At 45.2% G+C, this 24,375-nt stretch overlaps 1 protein-coding gene across 1 annotated transcript in view; it reads right to left on the bottom strand.

The window, feature by feature from the left end:
* VPS53 (VPS53 subunit of GARP complex) overlaps positions 1 to 24,375 on the bottom strand; it is a 132,150-nt gene that overhangs the window by 47,345 nt on the left and 60,430 nt on the right. The window contains 5 exon segments of the mRNA XM_044002590.1: positions 3,065 to 3,166; positions 13,592 to 13,733; positions 17,032 to 17,174; positions 17,479 to 17,622; positions 20,864 to 20,942. Coding sequence (XP_043858525.1) covers positions 3,065 to 3,166; positions 13,592 to 13,733; positions 17,032 to 17,174; positions 17,479 to 17,622; positions 20,864 to 20,942 — 610 coding nt within the window.

Below are 24,375 nucleotides of genomic sequence, written 5' to 3'. Positions count from 1 at the left end.
TCACACAGCTAGTAAGTGTCAAGAGTCTGAGGCCAGATTTGAACTCAGATCCTCCTGAATCCAGGGCCGGTGCTCTATCCACTGCGCCACCTAGCTGCCCCAATTACTTGTATTCTTATAAATTTGATTAAGTTCTCTATATATTTGAGAAATGAGGTCCTTATCAGAAACACTGGCTGTAAAAATTGTTTCCAACTTTCTGCTTTCCTTCTAATCTTGGATGCATTGCTTCTGTCTGTACAAAACCTTTTAAATTTAGTGTCATCGAAATGATCCATTTTGTATTTCATAATATTCTCTACCTCTTGTTTGTCATAAATTCTTCTCCTCTCCACAGATCTGAAAGGTAAACTATTCCTTCCTCTCCTAATTTGCCTATGGTATAACCCTTTAGGTCTAAATCATGTACCCATTTTGACAGTTGACATCTTTCTAAAGAGACTTTCAAAATGTATTATTACATTTCCTGCTCCCTCCCTCCACTTCCACCCCATTTAGACAAACAGCAAGGCAGAAATAATCAGCATCCCTTTAGAAATGGATTCTGGGGGCAGCTAGGTGATGCAGTGGATAGAGCACTAGCCCTGGATTCAGAAGGACCTGAGTTCAAATCCAGCCTCAGACACTTAACACTTACTAGCTGTGTGACTCTGGGCAAGTCACTTAACCCCAATTGCCTCACCAAAAAAAAGAAAAAGAAAAAGAAATGGATTCTGGAAGGCCTAAGGGCTCTATGGCTTAATACAGTGACCATATCATGAGACTCAACACAGCAGGAAATGGGGAGCATTACCTAAAAAGCCCATACTTTTCAAGGGCCAGGAGATGGCTCCCCAGGCTGCCCTCCCCATTCACCTTGTGAAGGAACCATAATGTCATCAAGAAATAAGCCCTAAAAGGTCAAGAGAAGCTAATTAAATAGCAAGTGTCATTAATAAACCAAAGGAAAAGACTTGATTTCCTGCTCTGACCCCTCCTGTCATAAACTGGAGCTGGAGCACCAATGGCATACAGTTGGATAGGAGAGGAAATCTGGAGTTGAACACAGAGGTGAGAGGAAATTGAGAGTCCTCTCCTCATCTGCCATCAGCGCCCTCCATAATTCCCAGACCTGCACAGCACAACAGCTTCTTAATCCAGTGATCAGCTGACAACTCAACAGAGACCCTTCCTTCTCTCTGTGGGGATGGCAAACTTCCCTGGAAATCTGAAAGTCAATTTTCTACAAGCACAGCCAATGTAGCCAGTATTAGAAGGAAAGCAGAAAATTGGGGGGAGGGGGGAGAGATTTATAGATAGTTTCTCAGATAAAGGTCTCATATCTCAAATACACAGAGAACTTTGTCAAATTAAATAATATGACTCACTTCCCAATTGATAAATGGTCAAAGGATATGAACAGGCAGTTTTCCAATGAAGAAATCAAAACTACGTAGTCATATGAAAAAATGCTCTAAATCATTATTGATTAGAGAAATGCAAATTAAAACAACTTTGAGATATCAATTATAAAAGGGACTTAATACAGCTAAATTGTTTACTTCTCATATGGGAAAATGCTATTTGTAACTCTTAAGAATCTTATTATTACTAGGGTAGTTTCAAAAAATATACACAGATAGAAGGCTTAGAGTTGAGTTGATTATTATGGAATGATCCTAAAAATAAAACTGGGTAGGGAGAGATAAAATGGAACAAATTATCTCATACAAAAGAGGTGTGAATGGAAGTGGAGGAGAGGATGACTATATAGAGTCATATGTAAAAAATTCTCTAAATTATTTTTGATTAGAGAAATGTTAATTAAAACAACTTTTGAGATATTATCTCATGCCTATCAAATTGGCTAAAATGATAGAAAGGGAAAATGACAAATGTTGGGAGTGTGGAAAAAATTGCGACACAGATACATTGTTGGTGGAACTGTGAACTGATCCAACCGGTGGTTTGGTTTTTTTGGTGAGGCAATTGGGGGTTAAGTGACTTGCCCAGGGTCACACAGCTAATAAGTGTTAAGTATCTCAGGCCAAATTTGAACTCAGGTCTTCCTGACTCCAGGGCCGGTGTTCTATCCACTGAGCCACCCAGCTGCCTCCAACCATTTTGAAGAGAAATCTGAAATTATGCTGAGTTATAAAACTGTCTATATCCTTTTATGCAACACTATCACTATTAGGTCTATTTCCCAAGATGATCAGAGAAAAAGGAAAAGAACCTTTATATTCTAAAATATTTATAGCAGCTCTCTTTGTGGTGACAGAGAACTGGAAATTGAGGGGATGCCCATCAGTTGGGGAATTGGCTAAACAAGTTGTGGTATATGACTGGATGGAATACTACTGTGCTGTAAGAAATGATGAGCAGATTGGGAAAGACCTGCATGGAATAATGGAAAAGTAAAAAGAGCAAAACCAGGAGAACACTGTATGCAGTAACAGTAATATTGTTTGAAGAAGAACTGTGAACACCTAAGTTATTCTGAGCATTATAAATACTCGCATCAACTACAAAAGACCTATGAAGGAAGATCCTATCCACCTCTAGAGAAAGAACTGATAAATAGAAGTATACATAATATGGTTTTACTGTGTCAAACAGGGGCCTTCTCTAGTGCAGGGTGGGGAGAGAGGGAGAGAGACCGTTTGGAACTTAAAATGTAACCAAAAAAGATAAATTTTTTAAAAGGAGAAGGAGAAATTTGAAAGCCAAGTAGTGATCTTTGAGTATCTCACATCACCACCCAAACAGATGATTGTGCAACAGAAAAGTGAGCTGACAATTTCAGGGGATGATGAATGAGGCAGAACAGAATTTCGTTTGCTCTTCCAGATGGGCTAATTATGCTTGCGCATGTCAATAAATTCAGTTGTGAGAATCCAGAGACCCCTTTAGAGCACCGAGACAGAGCAAGGGCTGGTTTTTTCATCATTTTCTCAGATGTACTTTCAAGCAGAGAAGTTATATAAAGACCACCAAAGCTGCTTCCTCATCAAGTATGTAAACGGTCGTTGGTCATGCTATTTTTAGGGGCTGTTCGACAGAGTGCAAAGAGCCCTGGACTTACCTGATCTAAGTCCCCTTTGTCCGTCGTCAATTCCTCCATCTCGGGTCCAGGTTCATCTTCCAGGAAAGGATTGGTGGGTGGAGGAGGGACCTCAACCTTTTTCTATCAGGAGAACGAAAGAGAAGAGTAAGACTTTGTTTCTTTCTGATTCTCTCCACAGGCCCCTGCCCCTCCCCTCTTATTTCTGCCTTCTTAATAGTTCTCTGATAGACAGGCTTATCCACGGACTTCAATATGAGGACAGCTGAGATGTTATCAAAAGAGACTCCATTCAGCCAACATTTTGTAAGGGCCTACTATGTGTGGGGCAGTAGTGCGAGGCTGAGTGCAGAGGATACAAAGAGACAAAAGGGGGACTGGCTGCTGACCCAGGGAGCTTGCATTCAATTGGAAAATGACACTCCCAACAGTGCCATCAACACACTTAACATCATGTGCTAAGATTTCCAGGTCAAATCTGTTTACAACAAAAATTTTCACATAACAAAGATTTCCAACCCTCACCAACATTCCATTTATTTTAAGCAACGCTCAATAAAAATATTGAGAGGCGATGTGGCCTAATGTAAAGAGCACAGGACTGGCAGAACCAGACTTAGAGACTAGAGTTCGTGCTACCATGAATGAGCTGTGTGCCTCTGAGCAAGTCACTTCAGGTCTCCAGGTGTCAGCTTCCTTATCTGTCAAATGGGAATAATTATCCTGGCCTCCCTGACTCATAAGCAAATTCAAATGAATATGGAAACAAATATTCTGAAAATTTTAGAGTGCAATGACTGCCCCTAGTTTGAGAAGAGCGATGCTGAAAACTTGGCAGCTTCACCTCCTGACAGAGGTGGTGGGCTCAGGGTGCAAAAAGAGATGTACGTCTCAGGACATGACCCACGTGGGCATTTGTTGTTCTTGACTCCATGGTTGTTCCAAGGTCTTGGCTTTGCTTTTCAATTGAGCAGAGTTGGGGGGGAGGGTGGGGAAGGGGAGAGAGAAGGAACCACAGACAAGCAAGATAGCTTTGAAAGTTATAAATTAGAGGCAGCTAGGTGGCGCGGTGGATAGAGCACTGGCCCTGGAGTCAGGAGGACCTGAGTTCAAATCCAGTCTCAGACACTTGACACTTACTAGCTGTGTGACCCTAGGCAAGTCACTAAACCCCAATTGCCTCACCAAAAAAAAAAAAAATAGTGGTGGAAAGTTATAAATTGACTTTACTGTATGTTTTTTTTTAAAAAGCAAACTCAATATAATTAAGATATACAGCTTTATATATAATCACCAGTTCCTATCCTACAATGACTATAGAAAATGATCACTTTATTTGTCTAAGTTCAGAATTGCAGAATTACACACACACACACACACACACTGCTACTGACAGAACTAAAATCCAACGTATTAAAAGAGGTGCCCTAATCCCTAGGAATAAACTGTCCTGGAGCCAGACCTGGTAGGAAAAGAAAAAGAGATGTACAAAAGAATGGGACAGTAAATGCTAGGAACAGTAGGTGAGAGGTCTGTGGAAAGTCAAGGCATGCAGGTGCTCCTAAATGAATTTGTAATATGTGTGCCTTGCCACCATCATATAAGTTAGTGACTCCTTGGGCCACAGGGGAGACCAGATGGCCCAGAGTATGTCACATATGCCCTTGATCTTCAGCTGGAAAACAATCACAACCCTGGTTTAAAGCTTGAAGACATTCACTCTATTCAACCAGCTTTATTTTCTGAAAAACCATCTTGTCAAATGGGTAAAACCAGCCTCCTTTACGTACAAAGAAAGCCTTGCAGATCCTGACCCAGCTAAAGGCAGTCAGCTACTAATACTTCCAGGATTTATGCAATTCCCTAGAGACGTCAAAATGGCACACTGGGTGAGCGACTCAAATTTGTACATGACTTCTTTGTACAGAACTGGATTCAACCATTCAATATTTACCATGGGTCTGCTGAGTACAGAGTGTGGTATACTAGGCCCTAAGAGAGATGAAAACTTTGGTGAAGATGTGGTCTCTGTCCTCATGGGATTAATAGTCTAACCAAATGATAAGAAGCAAACACTGATAGCTAAAATAGACATATTTTAAAAGTATATTTGAGGGTTTCAAAACAAAGTGCTATGGGATGTCTGAGCAAGATTACCACCAACAGTAGGGGAGGCTCCCATGAGGAGAGGACATTTCAGCTGAGGTTAAAAGAATGAATAAGGATTTAACAAGCAAGGAAAGGGAATGAATTTATATTTTTTTCATAAGTCCTTCTGATAGAATCTGGCTCATTATTTCTGATAGCACAATAGTGTTCCATACTCATCTCATCCCACAATTTGTTCAGTAGAACAGATTTATCCTAGAAGTAGGGAAAAGACTGAGCAAAGGTACAAGGTCAGAAGCACAGTGGGCACCTGGGAGCATGGGATAGTCCTACATGAAAGGGGGGTGTCAGATGGCAAAAGGCCTTGAATGGCCGGCAAAGGAGGTTTGACTTAATCCCAGTGGATGTCTGAACAGAGGAGGAAAGTGCCCATTGGCTCTAGGCAGAAAAAAGATTACTCTGGTCTCAGTATGAAGGAAGATGGTGGAGGCAGAAGTGCCTGTGATAGGGCCAATGCAATTATCCAGGCAGGTTGTAGTAAGGGCAGAGCAGAAGAGATGCCGTCAGGGCCCCTCCACAGGAGGTGGTGACTAGCTGGGCATGGACAGTGAGGGAGACAGATAATACTGATGTCAATGACAGAAAGTGGCATCAGAAGGAGGCTGAGAGGGAAGGATAATGAGCTTAGTTCTGGAAGCACCAGCAGGGCGCTCGCATAGGGGTGTTCTGTGTAGTCAGCTACAGACACGAGCCGGAGGTCAGATAAGATGCCAGAAAGCTACAGCTCTGGGAGTGGTCCCCATGAGGGGGGTAGGTGCAGCTAAGGTGCCACTTGGGCATGTCTGACCGGTTTCTGACCTTGAATGGAACAATGACCAGGTAAGGACCCAGCAAGCCTGAACAGGGCATCAGGTTTATAGCACAGATGTTGCCAGGCACAGAAAATACCAGTAAAGGGGGAGGTACCAGGCAAGGGGAAGGGGTGCATCTAGGGCAGAGAGAACTTTGCAGGAAAGGCCCATAAGAGTGTGGTTGATTTTTCCCAGACTACGCGAGAAACCCAAGCCCAGCACTCTATCCACCGTGCTACCTTACTTTCTCTACAATAACGGCTGGCATTTACATAACACTGTAAGGTTTACAAAGTACTGGACAAACTGAATATTAGCTAGTTTTAGCTGGTGCAGCTACTGACCCAGTGTGGACTTGGGTGGCAGGCCTGGGGCTTTTGGGCCAGGCTATGTTCTGCCTCATCCCCCCAGTCTGTGGCCTCCAGGAGCCTGGGATGGAATTACAAGCTTGGGTTTAAGTTCTGCATAACTCAAATGACACAGGCCCCTGGCTTCAGGATTCCTAAATGAAACCAAGAGGGGTAAAAAATCTGCCAGGAAAATTAAACACATTTTCCTATTTTAAAAGGATCTCTTTTTGGTTATTTTTCAATTACAACAACATTTGCCTTCATGCCATTCAGAAAGGCAGAATTCTTCCAATAGCAAGTTCATCCCCCCAATGAAATCATTTGGGATTCCCTGCCTCCCCCATACCCACTCTTCAGCAAGAGGAGGGAGGCTCCAGGCTGCGCTTCAAAGCCAGTAGGTTTGCTGGGAGGAAAGGAGCCACTGGCTGAATGAGCCCTGAATGTATCTGGTCACATGGTTCCCTTAAAGTCAAGAGAGATCCAACTGTCAAAGGATGGAACGCTAAAGTGCCCAAGTCCCCTTTATGACGATCCCTGACAGAGGGAGGCCTCCACCAAGAAGTGGGAAGTTGGGGGAATCTCTGGATCCCACCATCTTCCGAGAATCTCTCCCTGACTTCTTATATGTGTTCATAGTCAGGCTGAAGAGGCCTGGCCAGTCAGTCAGCCTCGGGGCCACATTGGTTTGTTTGGTGTTTTTTTTTTTTAGTGAGGCAATAGGGGTTAAGTGACTTGCCATGGGTCACACAGCTAGTAAGTGTTAAGTGTCTGAGGCCGGATTTGAACTCAGGTACTCCTGACTCCAGGGTCGGTGCTCTATCCACTGTGCCACCTAGCTGCCCCGGGGCCACATTGGTAAACATGCTTGGTGACTAACTGGCTCAGACAAACTAATCTTCTGAAATGAGGCAAATAATGGGCTAATAGGGAGGCTTCCAGCAGAATGAACAGCCTTTCATTTTCCTATTTCTGGAGTTTCTGGCTAGAATGATTCCATTCTGAATCACTGCCCTTAGTTGCTACAAGGGCTGCCTTAACAAAAGTACATAGTGTGGCCTCTTTTAACAGCTGATAAGAGAAGGGCGAAGACGGGCCTGACTCACATCTTTACTATGTGGAACAATCCCACTGCCAGCATCAGCAGAGTAAGGACACTACCAGCATGAGCGACAGCCGCATCTGTTCCCTAACAATCATCTTGGAGATCGCCATCCGTTCTGAGGATTTGACTCACGAGACCTCCCAAGGCTAAGCAAGGCAAGGCAGTGACCCAGATGCAGCTGCTACTTAAAACAGGAGAAGGGAAGCTGGCCTGTTTGCTGAAGCCGTCACCCCCTGTGGCTCCAGGAGATCTGTGGCAGCCCTGTCCTTGATTTCTGTTCACTTCCAACCCTCCCTCCCCTTCTCCTTGCTCAGCCTCCGCCTCCTTCCCTAGTTCCCCACCCCAAGTGTCAAGTTGCTAGAGGGCAGAGTTGGGAAAACCTTTGGGCAGAGTCAGCAAGTCATCGGCCTCCAGTAACCATGGTGGGCCTCAAACTTGGAACCACACCTATGGCTTCTGAATTCTGGACATATTAAGAAAAAACTGTAAAAAAGTATAAATTTGTATTAAAAGGGCCTTGAAGGAAGGAAGGAAGGAAGAAAGAAAGAAGAAGAAACACATGGCTGCCTATGCAGTGATCAAGAGAGAGGAAAAGTCCAGGGAAGCCCAGTTCATCTGGTCTAAGAGCTACTCAGTGGCCAGTGATAAAAGCCTTCCTCTCATTCACTTGACTAGGAGCAGAGTGCTGAGTACTGTTCACCTGGCATCTAATCATCATGTTCCTAATAAAGCAGTGGGTGGAGTTAAATCTAATCCAAATGTTTGCTTCTGATTCCAATGTACACACTATGTTCAATTCCACTCTGGAGGGGCAGGAGTTCAAGGAGTGCCTCACCAGCCCACTCTTCTTCAATCAGTAGTTACAGAATCATTTATTATATTTATTGTATTATTCCTGTTGCTATATAATCATTATTATATTGGAGGGAGCCAAGAGGGCACTTCCAAAGAACTCTTCCTGCCCTCGAGAGATGTATGACTGTGTTTGAGATCTGAATTCAGTCTGGAAAAGCTGCCGACCAACAGCAACAGGGCTCTACGGGACAAGCAAAGGATCAGAAAACGGAGAGTTCCAATAGTCTTCTACAGGCTCACTGTTTACAAGATTTCAAGAAGTCACTTAATTTCTCAGGATGTCTCCTTCATTATTTACTGAGTAGGTTCCTCATTGACCAAAATGAGAGATCCGATTTCACCTTCACAACAGATGCTTTTCTATTGAATTCACTGATTTTTTTTCTTTTTATTAAATTAGTATCCAGAAAAAAAAGCTGTTGTCTTTTGTGCTCAAAGAGGACCAAAATGGCATCACTATGTTGGAGTCAAGGCACAGCATGTCCAACCGAGGCTGATCAGATCAATATGCACTCAGAAGGCTCTACCACAGGTCAGGCCTGTGAACATTTGGAATGGAGAGGTCTCTAAATTTGCACATCTTGTGTTTCTTTCGAGATAGTGCAATTCTATTTTGCTCATAAAGCACAGCTCCTTTTTTGATGCAAGGAAGTTATGCTGAGCAGTCCTGTGCCCGGGTTCAAAATTTCAATATTTACTATGATCATCGGCACCATGTTGGTGTGGTGCTGGCTGGTAGAGAACCTCTATTTTCTTGGTGTCAATTGTCAGGCCAAAATTAGCACAAGAAACAGAGAATCACTCCATATTCTGTTGCATTGCAGCCTCAGAGGCTAAAATGAGTGCAAAATTATCTGCAAAAAAAAAGCTGAACACACCAACTCTCCCTCCACTTTAGTCTTGGCTTGTATCCTTTTCAAGTTACATAATCCACTGTCAGTGCAGTAGTTAGCCTGGATGATGCTTCTGTCTTTGTTTGTCCAACATCATCACTGAAAGTATCATGCTAAAAAGCATGGGAGGGGGCAGCAAGGTAGCTCAGTGGATAAAGCACCGGCCCTAGATTCAGGAGGACCTGAGTTCAAATCCGGCCTCAGACACTTGACACGTACTAGCTGTGTGACCTTGGGCAAGTCACTTAACCCTCATTGCGCGCCCCCCCCCCCAAAAGCATGGGAGCAAGCACACAGCCCTGCTTCACTCCATTGTTGACTGGGAAAACGCCAAAGATTTGTCCATTATCCATAATCTGTGCAAGCCTGCCATCATGAAACTGATGAACTCCTCCAAGCACCTGCTGTGTTCTGCTCCTGGGTCAGGCAGCAAACACCATACTGACTGTTCACTGGCCCCTTCTGAAGCCATATTGGTCCTCAGACAGTTCACCATCTTCCAGGTGAAGGATCAGTCTATTAATGAAGACTCTGGCAATAATCTTGCCAGCAGTGACTAAGAGAGAGAGGCACACCCCCGCTGTGATTGTCCCAGGACAGCCAATTTCCTTTACCTTTATAGAGATGGACAACGGAGGCAAACTTGAACTCCTGGGGAATAACCTCCTCTTGCCATATAACCTGGAAAACCTCAGTCAGTTTTTGTATGAGCAGTGGCCCCCCTGCCTTGTAAATTTCAGCTGGAATACAATCAGCACCAGGTGCTTTGCCAGACAAGAGAAGCTAAATGCATTCAAAACTTCTTCTTCAGTTGGAAGTTTGGCTAGAAAGGGACCGACTTCAACCTGAGGTATATGGTCAATGGCTTCAGCATTGACTGATGACAGTCCGTTGAGAATGCTACTGTGAGAATGAGAATGGCACCCCTGCTGGAGAGATACTGTAGGGAAGCTCTGCCATGAGGAGAAGCCATGTGACTTTAGCATCCAGAAGTGGGCCAGTGTCCAGAAGCTGCCCGGCATCCAGAACTTGCATCTGTAGAGCCGCCCGTTAATTCTGTCAATCAGTGCTGCCAACCAATTAGCTTGGAGGGGTGTGTGTGTGTGTGTGTGTGTGTGTGTGTGTGTGTGTGTGTGTGTGTGTGTGTGTACACGGCCCTGTTTCCTGTTTCACAAGAGGCTTCTGGGAAGAGGAAGAGGGAGTGAGGTCTTTTTGGCCCTGAACCTTGGCTTGGCTAGGGCAGAGATGCTGGCTCCCTTAGATAGATAGATGAAGGCATCTTGGCCTCTTTCTCTCTGATCACTAGATTCTAATGCACCTTAATAAAATGCTTAAAAATCTAAACTCTTGCTAAAGCTTCTAATTTAAGGCAACCACTCATTAGATTTTAGACATTCTAGCTAGAATTTTAGCCCTTACACTATGGAAGTATTCAGCCCATCTCTCAGGATCATGTCCTTATCACTAATCAGTGTGGCTCCATCACTGTAGTAGCTGAGATGCACCATAGTCTTCAAGGCATCATAAAGTTGCTTTAGATGGTCACTATCAGCACAAAACAGAACTTCATCTGCCGTCTTACTTAGCCAAGAATTTTGCATCTCTAAGCTTTGCATGAACTTTACTTCTTCTTTTTTGTTTAAAGTGAGGCAATGGGGGTTAAGTGACTTGCCCAGGGTCACACAGCTAGTAAGTGTTAAGTGTCTGAGGCCAGATTTGAACTCAGGTACTCCTGACTCCAGGGCCGGTGCTCTATCCACTGCGCCACCTAGCTGCCCCCATGAACTTTACTTCTGATGGAGTTAAAGCCCTCTTAAAGATGTCTTCTTGGAGGCAGATGTACTATTCCTGTTGGTAAGCCCTGTGGAATTCTCGTTTTTTGCTTAGCAGCTTCTGAATTTCCACATCATTTTCACCAAACCAATCTTGGTCTTTGCTAGTGTTCTTGCCCAGATGAGTAAATACAGTACTGTACACCAAATCGCTGAAAGCTGCCCACTCCTTTTTGGCTCCACTGCTGCCAACTGTGTGTTGGCTCAGCTTTCCTCCACGTTAGCACAAACTTCACACTAGGTGAAGTGCTCTAATCTGTTGAGGTTAAGTCTTCTGGTAGTTGTCTTGACTTGGGGCTGCCACTTATTGAATGCAAATGTTTAGTACAGAGAGGATAAGTCTATGATCAGTCCAGCACTCTGTGCTACACATTGCCTTCATCACTCTCACATCCTGTCTGTCTCTTCTCCTTAAATGCCAGTGTTTGCTGGGAGAGTGCATGCATAAAGTTTCATTACATTTAGGTAAATGGAAGACAGTGTTGGTGATGAGAAGGTCATGCTACACACACACGTCTTCAGTATCAAGTGACCACTGCTGTTGCTATTTCTGATGACATTCCTCCCAAGGATCCCCTGCTATATCTGAAAGTTTGTGCCTACTCTGTCATTAAAGTCACCCAGAATTGTAAGCTTGTCCTCTTTAAGGTCTCCAGGCCTTAAAAATTTTTTTCTTTCACCTCATCAGGATTTGTCATGGTATAAATAAGTATATACACACTGGTGACAGTGATAGGACAGTTTCCTGAAAGTGGCAATCACATTATCATGAGCCTGTTGTTCACTCCTTTTGGGAGGAATATAAGCTTTTTGACTAGATTAGTTTTGATTGTGAAACCTATGCCAGCTTCCCAGCATTCCCTTTCACTGAGGCCACTCCAGAAAAACACGTAAGTGGCACTGACTTTGGTAAACTGGCCTTCATTTTCAAGCCTTGTATCACTTAGGGCTGCTGTTTGGATGGGATACCTGCTGGGTTCTCTTGCAACAAGTACTGTTCATCTTTCAGGTCTAATAGATTTTTTTGTTGTCCATATGCATGCACACATTCCATGTACCAATGGTGAATGGAATCATCTTTGCAAAAGTTTTTGTATTTTTGTGTGTGTTTCAACTGCAGGGTAGGATCCCTGCCTGCCTCAGTAAATAAGCCAATGGTGGCTTAGATGAAACATACAACTTTTATGGCACCTTTTTTAGCCCTTTCCTCACACCAAGAGGTGAGCAGTGCAGTCCTTCAAAAAGGCTGCTCCGACACAGGGGCCTGCCAAATTCCACTGCTGCTTCAGTCCAGTGAGATGAGCCTATGACCTAAGCCACCTGTGTGCAGGATTGTGACTACAGCTCTCAATGTATCTGTACCTGCTGCTTTGTCGCTTGCCTATTGTCATAGGACTCTGAGGTAGAGAAAAGCGGTACGATGGTATGGGTGATATCCTGACTTGCATGTAAATTGGATTTAAGGGAGGCAGAGTCGCACAAAGTTGTTGGCCTCACTCTCTCTTCCAGAGTCACTGAAGTCCAGTGGAAGCACAAAAGTCAGTGAACGATGACCCTGACATCCTCCCTGTCTAATGAAGCTTTCTGTTACCTTCGCGTCCCGTTGGCACAAACCGCTCACATCCCACCTGGGAAGACCTTCACATACTTGGGGCAGACACCGTTTCTCCTTTGACTCACCAATGGGTTTGGATCTGTTGGTTACCCTTAACCTCCTTCAGTCTGTCTACCAAAATGTCTACCAGGTGAAGCTGCTGTGCACGCCACAGCTCCTTGGAGTCACAGGTTAGAGTTGCATCCAGGTGGACACCAAAGGTGGAAAACAGCCCTGAAAAGGGCTCAGCAAGCCCTCACACCAGAGGTGCCCATCTTCCTTGAACACCTGTAGATCATCACAGAATCTCAGGACCCTCTGAGGTCTTGTGATGTAATGGATAATGCCCGAGGCTGGGATGAAGGAAATGTAGGTTCCAGTCTTGCCTTTGCCACTTAACTAGACTTGGGACACTGGGAAAAATCACTTTACCTTGGTGGGTCTCAGTTCCCCCTCCAGGGTGAAATGAGGTTGAATTACATAATCTCACAGGTCACTTGCAGCTTGAAAATATTATGACAGGAAAGTTCAACCTGCCATGCTGAAGCAAAATGGTGGCCAATATAAGTTTTCAAATGAGCATCGCTCTCATAATTTTGAATCAACTTTAATAAAACTGGGCAGGTATGTGGTTAAAGGCCAAAGAGATGTATGATTATATTGAGTGTCTACAGCTGCTAGAATCACGAGGCTATAAAATGAGGAACATACTTAAACCAAAATGACTGTAGGGCACACTGGGGGAAAACCCTGACATGCTCTGTAAAGGCCCAGTGATTCTCAATGACAAGAATTCAGAAGCATCATTACTGGGCTAGGCTCTCTCTGGGTGTCAGTCTGCACAGCTATAACGTGAAAGGGGTGGAATTGATGACCTCTAAGTGGAGGTGTATGGGTCTATGAGCAGGCAGAACACTGGATTCGCTGGCTCTATAGAAGCCCCCTCCCTACCCACTCCTCACCAGGGCCCCGTCTGTCAGGGTGCAGCCAGAAAATCGCTTGGCCAGAAGTCCCTCGAAGTTGGTTGTCCTCTGGATAGCAAACAGAAGCAATTTCACTTCTATCTCCTTAGCTCGGGTGCGCATGATCTTGGCAAGTTCCACCCTTGCAGAAAAGAAAAAGCAAGATGAAAATAGCCTTTCCCACACAAGGTAAGAGCTAACTGACTGACTAACTGGGAGGAAAAAGCAAACAACCTTAGAAAAACACACAGGGGCACATCCATCACTGAGACTCGTCCCTGTCTTGGTCTAGCCTCTGGAAGGTGGGCACCAGAGCCTGAGCAGAGCTTTTAGGAGAAGGCAGCAGCACCAAATGAAGGACTGTAAGGCCAACTCTGATTGCCCCTATGACCTACTGAATCTAGTTCCTCTCTGCTGCCTCTGCTGATATTACAATAAGAACCATCAGGAATTATGAATCAGACAATGGTTTCATAAATTGTCATCTTGTAACAAAATCATAGCCCATTAAAAATAACCATGCAGTAGAGAAAATCATTACATTTTGTCAACATAAATATGTTCTGTTGCTTGCTAGACTCATGCTTTCACTGGTGCAAGGGATGTACCAGGTAAGGAAACTCCTTCCACCAGCACTGACTGCAACAGTTTTGAAACTTGCAGCCTGGGGCATGGAGAGGTTAATAAACAATTTGACAGGGGCAGATACGTGGTGCAGTGAATAAAGCACAGGCCCTGGATTCAGGAAGACCTGAGTTCAAATCTGGTCTCAGACACTTGACACTTACTAGCTGCGTGACCCTGGGCAAGTCACTTAACCCTCAATGCCCTGCAAAAAAACCCAATAAAAAACCCCCAAAGCAAACAAACAAAAAATAAAATAAACAATCTGACTGGGGTTTGTTGAAGGAGAGGCTTCCTAATTCTGAGGCTGGCTCTGGTGCCAAACTCCTAAACCAGATTCAAATGCAACTCAAAAATGATTAACAAAATCAACAGAAATGCAGCATGATGCAGGTAGAGTTCATTTGTGGTTTTCTGAGTCGATACTTTGTGGAACCCATTTCTATTTGTATCTGACACCAATTCAGGACACCGTGCTACCTCTCACAGAAATGATCTCCTAAATCTGCCCTCTAATACTGCCTCTCCAACCAAGGGATAAATGAAAAAGGCACACAGCAGGGGGGGGGGGCACATTCCCTAGGTGCTAAGTCGATTATGCACTGACGCAGCCTCCCTCAGAATGAGAGCACTGTTTGGTCACCTGACTCTGTCTAGAATACAGGTCATGGGTAAGATGACTTGTGACTTTCTCAGTGTGGGACACTCCCAGTGTAGAAACCCTCCCAACAAACTCACGTACAAGGGAGCACTTGGATGAGGCTGGACTGGAACCCAGAGCTTTCTGACTCTGTCGACCACTCCCTTGCCTTCTACTTCCTAAGCGCTAACCTGCTTTCCCCTCCCTGGCAAGGCTGAATGACACAACTCAAAAGGAGAGGCTGGGAGTTTATTTGGGAACGGAGAATCTGTGGGGCCTTTGGCCAGGATTCTAACAATGGAAGTTGGACAGGAACTGTGCTGTTAGCTGGAGAACAACGGCAAGTGCCTATAGAAGCCCTAGCTGGCAGGGCCTCAGCTTGTCAGTCTGCCCGTGCAGAAGGAGAAGCAGCTTTCAATCACCACTCTCTCTTTGCAAATCAGAATATGAGAGGGAAGTTAACACCCACTTTAACTATGCACTGATAGCTAAATTTATGGTAACCTATTGTTTCTCAAGAAAGGAAGGAAACAAGTATCTATTGAGGCCCTACTATGTGCCAGCCACTGTGCTAAACATCTTATGTGATCTTCATTCTACAGCTGCGGCACAGAGAGGATAAGTGACTTGCCCAGGCTCACAAAGTTGGGGAGTATCTGGAGCAAGATCTGAACTCAGATCTTCCTGACTCCAAGCCTAGGGCTCTGCCCACTGAGCCATCCAGCTGCCCCACACAACAACCAAGCTATAGAAGCTTTCCAAAGAGGTTTTTTAAAACATACAGATTACTTCTACCCTGATCCAGAGAAAGCCAGGGACTGAGCTGAATTGTTCTGGACTAGTTTTTGTGTGTTTAGGCAATCATCAGGATAATGTGGGAGGCTCATCTTTTTGTTTTGAATAAGTTTTGACCGACTGTCTTCTTGGCATCATCTTCATTCCCCACTGTCCCTCCTTCTACCCCTTTCCAGACAGCCAGGCTTTATAATAAGGAACAAAAAAGAAGACATCACGGCCAGCAAAACCAGCCAACGTATCAAAAAAGTCTGCATTACATGCAGTTTTCTGCCTCCCTGGTCCCTCACTTCTCTCTGCAGTCATGGGGGAAGGTACGAACTAGCTTTTTCATGGTCATTTAATTTATCTCGTGAAGGGATCATTCATTGCTTTTTACTTTATCTGTACTAAACACTTGACTTACTTGGTATTGTGTCTAAACACGCACCATGAGGCTCTGAGCCAAGTAACTCAATCACTACTAATACCACCTACTGACGACCGGTAGTCCGGCAGATTTGTTCTCAGCTTTGTTGCTGATGTGCTGACTTCATTTTCTGGGGCTCCAGTCCTCCCACAGTGGGAGACAGTCCTGGCCACGGTCCATCTTCTTGGAGGTCTTTACTAATCTTTCCACCCTCCGCGCTCCCTCACACAGTGAAATGACTTGATGTGGAGACTGTCTTCACTTATGTGTGTACGTGTGGTTTCCCATCGATACGAGGTCATTTCCTTGAGGGCAAGGGCTGCCCTCACTGATCTCTGTGCCTCCAGCACCTAGTGCAGTCCTTGGCTCGTAGTAGGCCCTGTTCATTGAGTTAATGAAGGCTCTCCCAACCAATGCAGTGAAGATAAATGACCCCGTATCTGTTAAATGCTCTGCACTATTAGCATCACCCGCCAACAACGATTAAGCACCAAGGGTCTGCCTGGCATCTCGCCCCTCAGAGGCGCTTCCTTATTTTTCCCCACTTCCCTTCCTAGTGGATCTGAACCAGAAATGCTATGGGCTTAGACATTCAGCATAATGTACATACGATGAGGAGTGGGAATGATGGAGACCTAAGAAGCCCTGGGTTGGGAGGAATTTTGGAGTTCCTTGGGAATTCCTGGGGTGGACTTTTGGGTCAATCCAAGGAGAATTCTTGGAGAAATGCTTTCTGAGCCAGGCCTCAGTGGAGGAGAGCAGCTCGGCTGAGCGCTAGCTAAGACTCTGCCCTTAAGCAGAGACCCACGGGGAGGAGCACATGGGAAGGGGAGGCTCAGCTCAGGCATGCATCAGAGAACAGTGCAGCCCAGCCATAACAGCAATCTGTACCTGGAGCCACTTTGGGGGCAACTCTTCTAATGCATCATTGTCCAAAGGACCAGACTTGGGCCATGGCTTGGGTGGACTTACCTGGTGACATGGCAAAACTCGACAGCAATCCTCTCAGTCATGTACCACTCAGGTGGAAACATCCGCCCGTATTTCTCTTCATAGTCCACAAGCTGGCGTTTTATCCAGGCATAGCGGCGGTCAATTTTGTCAAGCCAGGCAACCTGGTGAAGATGAGGAACAAGGATCACCTGGTGCCCACACACAGCACTGACAGCTTAAAGAGAGAATAGGAAAACACAGGCAACCCCACAGCCTTTCCCCAGTACTCTTGTGAGTCTGGGAAAGAAGAGTGGACATCCCCACACTGTCAATCTCAGACATTCACAACTCATGGGGAAACATCTCAAGTCAGGGATGCTAAGCAAGGATGAGGCTCGGAGGGGCTGGGCACGCAGACACAGGCTCTCTTATCACCAACCGATCAAACCCAAAAGAAGCATCTGAGCAAATCTGGCCACTACTCACATCTTGGTTTTCTTGAAAGAGCACCAGGTATTCAGAGAGGTGCTGCTTAATAAACTTCTTGATGATTTCCTGTTTGATCCTGGGGTCCAAAACATTAGCAACCAGACAGGCATCTCGCAGGACATTGCTGGGGCCCCCAGGCCTCTGTTAAGACAAACAACAGGCAACAAACAGGTCAACAGCTAGGGCAAAAAAACTAATCAAAAGGTGTTTAAAAACCACCTGGTCTTTGACCCATTCTATCATTCTGTTATTGTTTCTCCCACTTCCCTGACACTTCTTACTCCCAGGGTACATGGGTATTCTGGTCCCTCCACGAATGATTTCAATCTCATTTTCTCTCTCTCTCTCTCTCTCTCTCTCTCTCTCTCTCTTCCCCCCCCCCTCCCTGTCCCCTACCTTCCCTCCCTCCATCATAAAAGCTGCTTTGTGAATCAGACAGGAGAAGCTTGGGAAAGCAAGGCGAGGGCTGCCCAAGGGACATCTGACATTCTGGAAACCAACCAGAAGCCAGTCTGTTGAGGTTGTTGGAGCAGCATTCTCAAAAATAACAGAATAACCCTAGCTTCCCCCTCGGTAGACCCCTTCCATTTGACTTGAACCTCTAGGATTCTTTAGCTTGAAATCACTACATCTGGGTCACAATGGGGGGAAGGGGAAGGGGGTCTCAAACTCTGAAGGGGTGCCAAACCACGACACTAGTTTTGCTAACAGTAAATCATCCATCTAGGTCCTCTAAGGTTTTAATGGGTCATAGAGAGGCCACCAAAGGGAACAATGCATCAACACTGCTCCTGAGGGAAGGCCTCTGGGTAGGATGGCTGAAGCCAAGCTTCCAATCCACTGTAACTCACTCCAGCCAAACACTGAAAAAACCAAAGTAAGTAATATATGGAAGGAAAAGCACCGGACCTGAAGTCAGAGGCTTGAGCTCTTGAGTTTTATAACTACTTCCCTCTGCCTCCTGGGACAAGTTCCTTTTGTCCCGTCCCCTCTGAAAGCCTCACTTTCCTCTTGGAGGCCATTCCCAACTCAACCATTCTGTGACTCTTAGTTCTGTCCATTTAGACAAGTCAGAATACTTGACAAATATTAACTAGAATCTCGAATCTTTCTGTAACACTTTCAGGTTTGCTAATTGTGTTACATCTATTCTCTCCCTGGCTGTCATTCTTTTGAGAAGCAGCCTGACAAGAATCAGACTAGTCAGAAAGTCCTGGGCTCCTAACCTGGCTCCAACACTCATGAGCTCTGTGACCATGAGGAAAGTCACATCCCTTCTCTGAGCCTCAGCTTTATCATCTGTAAAATAATGACAATAATCCCTAGAGAGTACCTACCTTTAGGATTAGCATGAGACTCAAATGGGCTCTAAAATGCCTCATAAATTTCTTTTCTTTTTCTTTCTTTCTTTTTTTTTTTTGGTGGGGCAATGACAATTAAGTGACTTGCCCAAGGTCACACAGCTAGTAAGTGTCAAGTATCTGAGACCAAATTTGAACTCAGGTCCTCCTGAATTCAGAGCCAGTGCTTTATCCACTGTAAATTTCTATAAATTAAAAATGTCACTTTTAAAATATATTAAATATTTAATAAACATTAAGCATATTATCAAATACAAATGCCAACTATTTTTATTATTGCTATTTGTGTTTCAAAAATGGAAAGTGAGTCACCAAATGGTCAAAGGACCCTCCCAAAGTACCCCAGTAGATTCATATACAACCAAACATGAATTGATCTCTTCTGGCTTCTAATGTTATCACCTTCCCCCAGTTTCTCATTGTGGCCCAGCTGCAGAATCGCCCAAGGTCATCTCCAGTCAGCTACACTGGTTAGCCGGCAGCAGGCCGGCCTTTTGACTTCAACACTGGACTCTACTTCCTATCTTGGGGGAAAATGCTAAGCCTCACAAAAGTGGCATTTTGGTTGTGCCTGCTTCTAAAGGACCACAGTGCCACAAAAGGTGTTCCCAGGCCAGCCAATGTGCTATTTCAAAAAACAAAGCAAAACTTGAAAAACAGCAGGGGGCAGAAAAACAGAGCAGCTTAAGGAAAATCATCCTAAATGCAACAAGCTAGTGGGCTCTGGGGAAAAAAAGGCTATCGAGTGGGTCAGGGCCAAGTTCTTCCAAATAACAAAACTGACCCTCATGGGCCAGAGTGGACTGCTTCAGGGTTAGACCACAGAGCCTCCCAAGTCCCTTTGGACAGAAAGATTAGGATAAAAATTGAGAGATTTCAATCCTCTCTTTACACCAACGTGTCAAACATTCTCAAGTAAATGACTCATCCATGAAATGTGGATAACAATGTTCCCTCCCGCAGGTACTATCAGTGATTCAAGCAGGAGGCCCCCAAGGTGGGGGGCCCAATGGGGAAGGGATTCTCCACCAGAGAACCTTGAGCACACTCAGAAGCAATACTCAAGAGCGGCCCAAAGAAGGTGTAAGGCCGATCCTTCAGAGCCCAGAGCCAGGCCAAACACCCACACCTGCATCCTAAATTACATCCACGGAGGACAAAGGCACATGATTAGGGAGTTTCCAGTTACGGAATATTAAAGCAGATCCAGGAAACTTTTCCCTGGCTCAGTAAGTGCATCTGGGCTACCAAGGCCGTGGTGAGAAAGGCTGCTTGCCAAGGTTATTCTCCTGTTGGCCTGAACAATGGTCTCCAGAAATATCTCAGATAAATGGGAGCTGATGATAGCGTTGAGGGGTCTCCCTCCAACACTCATGATGTCATCTGCTGAAATATAAGGGGTCCCCGTAATAAAAGCTGCCAATCCATGCGAATCAACAGCCACAGCTAGGGATGCCCAGTATAGGAAGAGAATTAGACAGAAGCCCACAGCTGGAATACCAGAGACCTCTCGGATGCAGGACACACACAAACACATTCCCAGAGACAGCTCCCTGGCAGGGCAGCTGCTCAAAGCCGGCCTGTGATTATCTTGACAGTCTCCTCACATGCTATCTAAAACTGCTGACATTCTGTCCGAGTCTCTTCCTCCTTTGGGGATAACCAGAGGTAGATGACTTTTCCGAAAGAGTTTTTAACCTGAGGCGAACCTTTCATGATTTAAAAAAAAAATATATATATATATATATAGCCATGAGCAAAAAAAATTTCAAAAGGAACCAGGATGTTAGGATTTGACATACAACAGACTGAGCCAGGACAGTTCCTCAGTTTGCACTCACAGGAATCAGGACCCTACTATGTACAGTATGGACAAATTCCAGCAAAAAGACATCGGGCTTCTAGATAGAACATCTTAGGAACACTATCAGGCACACAAGAGGTCAAAGGTGGCAAGCACAGGGGTAAAGTGTCCGAGTTTGTTTTGACACGTCACCAAAAAGAGAACATCCCAACATTACCTTGGTACCCTGGGAAGGAAAAGCTTCTTCAAAATCAGCCAGGATCTGCTGTCCTAACTCAGTCTGGGCTGCCTTTACTCTGTGAGGGAAAGAAGATGTGTCATGGCATGGCACTGTTTATTGTGATAAACTCTCATTTATCTATATGTTGAATTAGACACAAAATCACAGAATCGGAAGGGATCTCAAGAGATTGTTCAGTCCCACCCTCTGGGTTGGGTTTTGTTTTGGGTTTTTTTTTGGGGGGGGAAGGGGGGAATGAGAGTTAAGTAACTTGCCCAGGGTCATACAGCTATTAAGTGTCAAGTGTCTGAGGCCGGATTTGAACTCAGGTCCTCCTGAATCCAGGGCCGGTGCTTAATCCACTGCCCCACCTAGCTGCCTCCCACCCTCTGTTTTTACAAATGAGGAAACTGAATCCCAGAGAGGGAACCTCACTCGTTCAAGGTCTCCTAGTTAAAGAGGCAAAGCCAGGACTATGCCAACCTAGCTTCTCCTGTCTAATGCCAGGCCTCCATCTTACACTTCTGTAAGTTGCCCTTGGCCTACTCCCTTGGGATATTTTCAGGAAATACCAAGTAATTTTAGTAGTGGCCTCAATAAAACAAACTAGAAAAGATGATGTGAAAAATAAAAGCTCTACAATGCCAAAATAAATCTGAATTCTAGGTATCCTCTTTACCACCCTCCTTATAGCCCTAAAAATTACAGAAAAGTCAGGAGCACACCAAGCCAACAAGTATTCAGTGAGCACCAACTAAATACAAGGCACTCTATTAGATCTTGGGGATACAATGATACATTCAACATCAACTGTCTTAAAGACCTTAGGAAAACCTACATTTCCTTGATGCCTTTCACTGTTTGTGTCACCGTCATTTCTGGAAATACTCTAACCTACCCCCATCACCGAGTCTTCCATTCTAACAGACAAAGGCATTATACAAACCAGCCACCACAGTGACCATGTTTGGCAACAGATGGAGGCAGGTCAAACAAGGGAAATCGGGAAAGGCTTCCTGAAGGAGGAGGCACAGGGAAGGAGAGCTTTGAAGAAGCTAAAGACTCTCAAAGAGGCCTCAGTCTCCATGCAAAGGTGTGGGGGCAGGAAGCGGGCGCCGAGCACCTAAGGGCCTGAAATGTCAAAGGGGTGTTCCATCTATTTCTCAGGCAGGAAGGCACCAGTGGCAATTCCCGAAGCAAGGGAGGGATAAGGGAGGGAGGGTCTGTACTCTTCCAAGGCTCTTTTGACAGCTCGCTGTGGGGCCATTCACCTGGAGAGGGAAGAGCCTATTGTAAGGGTGTGGCCGAGAGATGATAAAGGCCTGAGAAAGGGACTAATACCAGAGGTGTGGAGACAGGAACAGTGAAATCTAACAAGGGACTGGTTACGAGCAGTGAGCGAGAGAGAAGAGATGAGGACGGCATTAAGGTGGGAGGGCCTGGGGCCTTTAGCAGAAACCCGGAGGAGGAGGTTTAAGGAGGGTCCGTTCCACTTAAGGCAGGCTGAGTTTGAGATACTTGTGGGACAGGGAGAAGGAGAAACAGAGAGAGCCAGGGAAGAGTGAGATAGAAGGTGAGACACCAGAGAGGACGTGAGGCACTGGGGTAGGATCAAGGGCGACACGGGGGGGGGGGGGGGGGAGAATGAGGAGGAAGAGGAGAAGAAGGAGAAGAAGAAAGGGAAGGGCCACCTCTTCCTTCAAGTCTGAAGCACAGGAGGAAAGGCTTGAAGAAAGCAGAAGGTTCAGAACCATCCCTCTGGGAAGTACCATGGAGGAACAAACAGAGAGGAAGGAAGGATTGCAATGTAGCAATTAAGGCTAAGTTGAGGTTTTTCCTATAAATCTGTAGTGGACCCCGGTGGCCTAATCATGTCGGTTCCTCTGATGGAATTCAGTAGCACACATGGAGGAGCAGAGAAGACAGATGGCGGTGGGCTAAGCCAAGAATGGGGTCCGGCAATGCATGATTGGTAACAGGAGAAGGGAACAAGGGGTTTGAGGGTGGATGAAATGGTTAAATATAAGAGGAAGGGAGGGAAGGGAATCCAGAGCATGGGTGAAGGGACCCAGAGAGGAGGGAGGTTGAGGTCTTGGGCGGAATAAGACCCAGGGCCATGTAGAAGGACAGGAGCTTGGGCTCACTGCTTGGGCAGCTGTGAGATCAAGGGTGAAAGTGGAGGTTGGGGAATTCATAGGTCCTGGTAGCCGAAGAGGGCAGCCCCCAAATATCCTTAGGGCAGGGGTTGGGGTGGGAAGGAAGGCCACATACCCTCTCACTTCCTGACCTAGAAACAACAGGATCCTTGATTAGATAAAAATATGAGGTATTTGAGAAATGATGGGAAAGACATGTGCAAGTGCACAGAGGTATTATTTATAAGATCAGAGACTTAGAGCTGGAAGATACCCTAGAGGCCGTCTCATCAGGCCCCTCTTTGTACAGCTGAGGAAACTGAGGCTCAGCAATGGTAAACTGACTTGCCTGTGGTAGGAAATGCCAGAGGCAGGATTTGAACCCAGGTCTTCCTGACTCTAAGCCCAGCACTAGACCACAATATTTCTTGAGCATATTCATTTATGATTGAGACATGGGAGTGAATAATTAGCTACAGAGAGCCAGGAGATGATGCCATGATGGAAAACAAGGTTATAAAAAAATACCCAGTTAGTTTTCCTGAGCTATTTTTTAAAAATTTTCATTACAAGGGATGACTCAGAAGGTAGCTGAAGTTCAAAAGCGGAGGGATGCATTTGGAAATGAACGGGGCAGTGAGGTATTTAAGTGGATAGAGCATGGTATCTGAAGTCAGGAAGAACTGAGTTCAAATCTGACCTGACACTTAGTAGCTATGTGAACCTAGTTAAATCACTCAATTGCTGTCTGCCTCAGTTTCCTCATCTGTGAAATGGGGATAACAATAGTGCCTACTTCCCAGAGTTGTTCTGAGACTCAAATAAAAAAATAACTGTAAAGCACTTAGCATGGTACCTGGCACATAGTAAGTACTACATAAAAGTTATGATGATGATAACTGTGATATAAAAACAAAAGGTATCAATAAAGGTATTTTTAGGGGCAGCTAGGTGGCGCAGTGGATAAAGTACCGGCCCTGGATTCAGGAGCACCTGAGTTCAAATCCGGCCTCAGACACTTACCACTTACTAGCTGTGTGACCCTGGGCAAGTCACTTAACCCCAATTGCCTCACCAAAAAAAATTAAAATTAAAATAAAGGTATTTTTAAAAGAACAGACTATCTAAGGGAGGAAGTAGTAGGAGCACCCAAAGGAGACATCCCAAAAGGGATGAACAAAGCAGTTCTTCTTGCCTCTTACAACCAGCGACCCATCCTATTCAACCACCACAAGGACTGAAGGCCAACTTACTGTTCAGGATTCTCCGATTCAGAGTTCAAAGGGCTCTTAAACATTGTCTCGTCCAAGCCCCTCATCTTACTAAGGAGGAAAGTGAGGCCTACAGAAGTGACATGACTTGCCCAAGGTCACA

This window comes from Dromiciops gliroides, chromosome 4, assembly GCF_019393635.1.
Source record: "Dromiciops gliroides isolate mDroGli1 chromosome 4, mDroGli1.pri, whole genome shotgun sequence".
Classification (NCBI taxonomy): domain Eukaryota; kingdom Metazoa; phylum Chordata; class Mammalia; order Microbiotheria; family Microbiotheriidae; genus Dromiciops; species Dromiciops gliroides.
Note: the sequence above shows the minus strand (reverse complement) of the source record. Positions and strands in the feature narration are given on the sequence as shown.